Here is a 7,500-nt window from a genome sequence, read left to right on the forward strand (position 1 = left end):
TATTATTATTATTATTTTAGGATTAATTAGAGAACCAATTGAAGGTAATTATTTTAATGAAATTCAAAGTGATTTAATTACATTAGTTAAAACAATGAATGAATCATCATTGGTTAGTGAACCATGGACAGAACATAAATATTCAAATGCAGCAGTCGCAATTGCAGGTTATATTGTTGAAGTTGTTAGTGGTGAAACATTTCCAGATTATGTTGAAAAGAATATTTTAAAACCATTGGGTATGTTAAATTCTACATTTAAGAATGAATATGCTTATACAGAAGTAAAAGATGAAAATCAATTAAGAACAGCCACTGGACATATGTGGAGATATTGGGATGAGACTACAACCGATTTATCAGTTTATAAAGAAGCACCATTAACTTATTTTGGTATGTTTCCAGCCGCTGGTCTTGCAACAACTGTTGATGATATTTCCAAGTTTTTACAATTCTTTTTACAAGATGGTAAACCATTATTAAAGTATGATACTTTTGTTCAATTCCTAACTCAACAACCATTAAAGGCACCAATAAAACCAGAGAATATAGATACTTTGGAATTCCCATACGTTTACAACGAAAGTGCAGTTGCCCAAACACCAACATCAACTGGTACCTCAAGTTATGGTCTTGGTGTTGAAATTACTAATTTCTTTGGATACCAAATCGCAAGACATGGTGGTGCTGTCAATGGTTTTGCAACTGATTTTCGCGTATTACCAGAATTGGGTTTAGGTATATTCACTTGTTCAACTTTGGATGTATGTAATGCAGTATCACAACAAATCTCTGAATATATCACATGTCAATTGGCTAGTAGTTTTGTAAAGGAAACTCATAGTTTGGTTTCATTAAATAAAGTTTCACTAAATAAAACTTTAGAATCAATTGAAAATAGAAAACAATTTTTAAATTCAACTTTACTTGCAACTGAAATTCCAGATTCACTATATGATAATATTTCAGGTTATTGGTATTTACCAACAAGTGAACAACAACAAGAAGAAGAAACATTCAATGATAATGACTATGTTCAAATTATGAAATCTTATAATGGTATGGTTTATAGTAAAGATGTTGTATTATCAAAGTTGGCATTATTACCAATTGATAAAAAGACAGGTGAACAATTAATCATTACAGCTGATAGAATGTCATGTGGTCAAGTGATGTTAAAAATTCCAAAGGATTTCAATTTCAATGATAAAGAAGAAGCAAAAAAATTGAAATTAAAGGATAAATACACCCGTGATTCTGAAGAGGCTCAACATAGTTTAATCTATTGTAAATATAAACCATTACCATTGAAATCTGAAATTACAATTCAACCACCTTTAACAGAGGAATTTAAAGATTTGATTGGATTTTATTCAGCTCGTGATCATATGGCAATTATTTTTGAAGAGAACGGTCATTTAAATTTCAATATTGAATGGTTATTCAATTATAAAATGAAATTTTTATCAGCAGTACAACAAGGTGATACCTCAATTGTTCACTTTTTACTCTCACCAACTGCAATGTATAATAATGAAATCATTTCATTCCATATGAAAAATGGTGTACCACTATTCTTATCACTTAGTGGTATTAAATTTAAATTTCAATCAATGTCAACTCAACAACAACAACAACAACCAGGTGTTTATCCAAAAGATATATGTTCAAAAGCATTAGCTGAATCATTTAATACTCCATTCCCATTTGAGGATGAAAATGCAAGAATCAATCATAATTTAGTAGATTTATCAAGCATATCACCAACTCTTAAATTTGATATTAAATATGCAACCACTGATAACTTTACAGGTATTCAACTTTATAAACAAGCAAAAGCATTTTTAAATAAAGATGCTGCTAAATGTTTATTATCAGCTCATAATTGGTTAGTAGAGAATTGGAATGTTGGTATTATAGTTTTCGATTCCTATAGACCATGGAATATCACATGGACAATGGCAGAATCGGTTATACCAGAATTTAGAGGTCTATATGTTGCACCACCAACCAAAGGTTCAGTTCATAATCGTGGTGGTGCACTTGATATCTCATTATATGATTTATCAAATGGTAAAGTAATTGAAATGGTTGGTGATTTCGATGAATTTAGTATTCGTTCTCATCGTTCTTATTTTGGTGGTTCAGAACTTCAACGTTGGTATAGAAAACTTTTAACAATTGCATTAATCAATAATAATTTCAGACCAAATGAACACGAATGGTGGCATTTTGATATAATTGTTGATAAACCATTAGCAGTTTTAAATTTACAATTTGATCAAATTAATTAAAATATAAAATAAAATAAAATAAATAATTAATTTTTTTTATATACAAATTATTTTTTATTTTTTATTTATTATTTACAATTATTTTTGTATATATTATTATTTTTTTTTGATTATCAATATTTTGATCTTTTTTTTAATTTTTTTTTATCTAAATTATCAGGTTCTTTTTTTATTGATTGAGATTGAATGATTGAAGTTATTGTTTTTGAAATTTCTGGAGGAAAAACCAATTTAGTTAGGGTACCATTTACTCTTTTAACTTTATGATTTAAATAATCCAAATTACATAGATGACCTTTTCTATGAAGATAAATAAGTTTATCATTGTTTCTATCTTTTTGAACCAATAGATTAATGATTGATCTACCAATAATAAATTTATTATTATATTCTGGATATAGAGATTCAATCAATCTAAATGAACCAATTGTTGATGCATTTAAAATTGATAAATGAACAAGATTTAATTTCTTATCGATTGGATTTGAAAAGTATTTACTCTTAAAATTGATAATAATATTTTCAATCATAAATAATTTATCTTTTGAAATTAAATAATTCATTATTGTAAAAGGTGATAATAAATCTGAACTTAATAAATGACTTATAATATCCAATCTATTAAATGTTATCGAATTATTTAATATTGCTATGGTTTCAAATTCCCCATCATCATTAATATCACCAATATTTGAATAGGTTATACCATTATTACTATCTAAACTTTCAGTTTCCATAATATCACCTTCATTCTCTCCAATTATTACTTCAACATTTTCAAAAATTTCATTTAATTGTTCATTATTATTATTAAATTGTTGATTATAATTATTATTATGATTATCAATATTATTATTATTTTGATTTTCAATATTATTAACCATAACATTTGTAGTCGTAGTTGTTGTAGTTACTGCTGTTGTTGGTGTTGTTGTTGTTGTTGTTGTTGTTGTTGTTGAATTTTGATTCGATTGATTTTTAAATGATAAATGTTTTGAAATTTCTAAAAATTGATCAAGATTTGAATATTCAAAAATTCTATTTATAATTGCTTGATCTAATTGAATTAATGGTGAACCCTCTTTGTGAGTTGATTTTAAATATTCTACCAAATAATTTGGTGAGCCAAAATGAAGGAATAACGCTTGACACTTTTCAAATGTATCAAATGATGTAACCATTTTCTCTGCACTATAATAATATTGATATTTGAAGTTAATAAACAATTGATCGATAGTACCATTATCAGGATCCAATGTTAAACCAATTCTATTTTTACAAGAGTATAAAATTAATTCTTTATATTCTTTAAAAAAGTAATTCATTACTTGATATCTAGTTTGATCCAACAATGAATAAACAATTGAAAATGGTAATTTCAATTGAAATTTAATAATTTGTAAAACTAAATAAATAATAATTTCATTTGAATAATCATTATTAATTAAAGATTTTGTAAATTTTTTTAAAATATAGTGATTATTTAATAAAACAATTTTTTCTAATATTGATTTTTTTGATGATGAACAACAACCCAAAGGAGGTGAATTTGGTAATGATGATGAAGTTGTAGTAGATATATTTGAATTATTATTATTATTATTATTTGAATTTAAATTATTATTATTTAAAGTTAAAATTAATAAATCCATTGAAAAATAATCATTTGATTCATAAATATTTAAAATAAAAGATCTAAATAAAAATGATTGAATTCTAAATTTTTCCAAATGTGATATTGATTTAAAATTTATTGATTGATATAATTGAATTGTTTCATTAAATGTCATTGATGATAAATTTAAGTCATTAAAAAATTTTCTTTTACATTGATTTGTAAGAATTTGATTTATATCATTATTACAAATTTGATTAAAAATATTTATTTTATCTTGATTTGATTTACTTGTGATTGTATTTGATTTTCTAGTTTTAATATCTTCAATTTTTTTAGTTCTAAATTTTAATAATAAATTAATCTTTTCCATTGAAACCCTTGTTAATAGAAAGCAAAATGTTTCATTTCTTTCAGAGTTTATTTCTTTTTGAAATTTTATTTTAAAATCTTGAACATTCTCCAATAGTGATTCGATAGTTTCAATTGGATAATAGATGAACAATAATTTTACAATGTAACAATGAACGTCATATAGTGATGTAAATCTTTTTAGGAATTGAATTACTTGATCAGTTGGTACGATTATTGATAATGGTTCGATAACTGATTCTTTGTTTAAAAAGTGTAATGATATATTACTCTCTATAACATACTCCAATGCCATTAAATTGAAATGTCTAATAGTTTCAACATAAAAGAAAATTTGCATATCATTATATAAAGTTTTATATTGATCACCAATGATTGATATGGTTCTACTGAATTTAAGATAATGTATAATTCTATCGACTTGGTTTTGTTTGAAAAAGTAATCTATAAAGAATGGGAAATACTTATGTTCATATCCAGATTTATATTTCTCTAGTAACTCTTCGATTGTTAATCTTCTATTTAAAAGTTCATTCTTTTTTGGTACAGTATCCAATACCAAACATTTTAAATTATCCACATCATATTTGAATGGGAAAACATAATGAAATGGTTTATCATATGAACAACCTTCATTGGCAGAATAATAAACTAAAGGTATTCTCTCGGATGATAATTTATCCAAAACATTCATTAAAATATTGTAATGATTAATTTGTGGATACTTTTTAATTAACATTTCTAAATTTACTTCTAATTCTTGTTCAATATATTTTAACATTTTCTCTGGATCATTTGATTTACATGCATTTTGAATTAATAATTCTTCATTATAACCTGTTGATGGTATTGGTTTCTTGATTTTACTTGATAATAATGATGATGATGATGTTGTTGTTGTTGATGAATTAATATATGAATCAACTTGATTATGTATAAATTGAACAAAATCTAGAACTTGAAAATTCATTGATATAATTGCATTGTCAACAATTTCTTTATCAGATATTATATCAATTACACCACCAATTGAATTATAATTTATTATACCGATAACACCTCCATTATTTGTATGCCATTTATAATACATTTTTAAACTTTCAATTGGTGCTCCAACTAAACATACTCTAATATCATCCATTTGAAGTTTATAATTAATATATAATCTTTCCAAAATATTTAAATATTTATTTGATTGATAAAGTTTGGAAATTGATAAACTAGTAATATCCAATGGATAATGTGACTCTATCTTATCGGACAAAAGGTTCAATGCATTCTTTGAGATCATAATATCAATTGAAACTAAATTTTCAAATTTCATTCTATTACCCAAATATAATTCATCTCTATTTTTAAATACTAATGGTTTATCTAAAACTCTGAATATTATATTTCTAAGATATAAATTTCTCCAAATTTTCCAAAATGATTTCTCCCCAATATTAAATCCAATATTAAGTTTTTTATTATTCTGATGTTGTTGTCCCTCTTCACCATTATCTTGACCATTATCATTTCTTTTTCTTTTTTTATTTAACGGGTTCTCTCCATTAAAAAAGGTTTTTATTGTTTTTGTTGTTAACATTGTTCTTTTTTATTTTTTTTATTTATTTTATTTTTTTTTTTTTAAAAAAAAAATAAAAAAATATTAAAATAAAAAATGTAATATATATATTTAAATAAATAATATTTTCTTTTTACTTTTTTTTGATTATTTTTTTTTGATTATTTATTACTTTTTTTTTTTATTTACAATGAATAAAATATTGAAAAAAAAAAAAAAAAAAAAAGAAGAGAGATTTTTTTATTGTTTTTCTAAAAAGTATAGTGATAATTTATTTTGAATATATGTTTTGTTGGTATTCAAGTAATGCTTTAATAAAAATAAAAAAATAAAAAATAAAAAATAATAAAAAAAATAAAAAATTTTAGGTGGTTTTTTAAGGAATTATTATTATTAAAAATATTATTTATTTTTTTTTTTTTTTTTAATTGAAAATAATAAAATAAAATAAAAAATAAAATAAAATAAAATTTTTTTAATTTTAAAAAATTAAAATAAAAACAAATAATAATAATAATAATAATAATAGATTATAAGATTATATATTTTTATATTTTTATTAAAAATATTAATTCGTATGTATGTATTATTTTCTCTATAATAGTTTATTTGTCAAATTTGTGCTTGTGTGTGGGTTTGTGTGTATTTATTATACTATACAAAGGGTTTTTTTAAAAGAAAAAAAACAAATAATAATTAAAAAATTAAATAAATAAATAATTTTTGATATTTATAGTATTTTAATACATTAAATATTAATTTTTTAAAAAATTTAATAAAAAAAAATAATAATAAATTAAAATTGTTGATTATAGGAGTCTTTGATTCATATAAAAAAACATAATGTGGGGATATACTCTTTAAAAATGGTAATTAATTTTAATAAAATATCAAATTAATTTTTATTTTTTTAATTTTTAAAAAAAAAAAAAAAATCTTCTTTCTTCCCACACAAAATAAAAAAATAAAAAAACAAATATTTAAATAATTAATTTATTTTTATTATTGACACACTTTATATATATATATACATTTTTTTTTTTTTTTTTTTTTTTTTTTTTATAAAATTTAGGACATAATAACTAATGTTAAAACAAAGAATGTTACAATAATTAATGTAGGTAAGATTGAATTACCGGTAGAACTATCTTTTGAACCAGTTGTTGAGGAAGTAGTACCAGTTGAACTGCCTGCAGTTGAAGTTTCAACACCACCTGGATTCAATACAGTAGAATCGGTTTGTAATGAATCATTATCACTTTCTTCGGAATCATTTGGTGAGGGTGATGAAGATGGTGATGATGATGGTGATGATGAAGCTGTATCAGTGGAGCTAGAATTGGAATTTGTAGAATCTGATGAGGAGATTGGACCGACAGTTGGAGGAACATCACTTGAACCATTTGGATTTGTACCACCACCAGAGTTTGGAGTATTTGAAGAACCGGTATAAAGCAATTGGGAACGACTAACTGGTTGTTGTGCTCCTTCGGTAAATGTTGCAACGGTTATGTAAAATTGTTCATTGGCATAATTTGACTTTTCAGATGTAATATCAATTAAAGTTTGCCCAATATAAAAACTTGTTGGTGAATTGGGTGCAACAGCTTGTGAACCACCTCCGACAAATTTGGTTGAAGTTAAAACAGTTGA

At 23.5% G+C, this 7,500-nt stretch overlaps 3 protein-coding genes across 3 annotated transcripts in view; 1 reads left to right on the forward strand and 2 right to left on the reverse strand.

Annotated features, from left to right (window-relative positions):
• Window positions 1-2,293, forward strand: part of DDB_G0282095 (beta-lactamase family protein) — a gene marked incomplete at both ends in the record, with an annotated part of 2,811 nt that extends 518 nt beyond the window's left edge. The window contains one exon of the mRNA XM_002649106.1: window positions 21-2,293. Within this exon, the coding sequence (XP_002649152.1) occupies window positions 21-2,293 (2,273 nt within the window). The remainder of the gene's footprint in view (window positions 1-20) is intronic.
• Window positions 2,294-2,406: 113 nt separating this feature from the next.
• Window positions 2,407-5,868, reverse strand: DDB_G0282059 (hypothetical protein; the record flags this gene model as incomplete). Its single annotated transcript, XM_635349.1, has 1 exon — window positions 2,407-5,868. The coding sequence occupies one exon, from the start codon at window positions 5,866-5,868 to the stop codon at window positions 2,407-2,409; it is 3,462 nt and encodes a 1,153-aa protein (XP_640441.1).
• A 1,047-nt stretch (window positions 5,869-6,915) lies between these two features.
• Window positions 6,916-7,500, reverse strand: part of DDB_G0282061 (hypothetical protein) — a gene marked incomplete at both ends in the record, with an annotated part of 993 nt that continues 408 nt past the window's right edge. The window contains one exon of the mRNA XM_635350.1: window positions 6,916-7,500. This exon is cut by the window's right edge and continues 242 nt beyond it. Within this exon, the coding sequence (XP_640442.1) occupies window positions 6,916-7,500 (585 nt within the window).

The sequence above is a fragment of the Dictyostelium discoideum genome, assembly GCF_000004695.1.
Source record: "Dictyostelium discoideum AX4 chromosome 3 chromosome, whole genome shotgun sequence".
NCBI classification, from domain to species: domain Eukaryota; phylum Evosea; class Eumycetozoa; order Dictyosteliales; family Dictyosteliaceae; genus Dictyostelium; species Dictyostelium discoideum.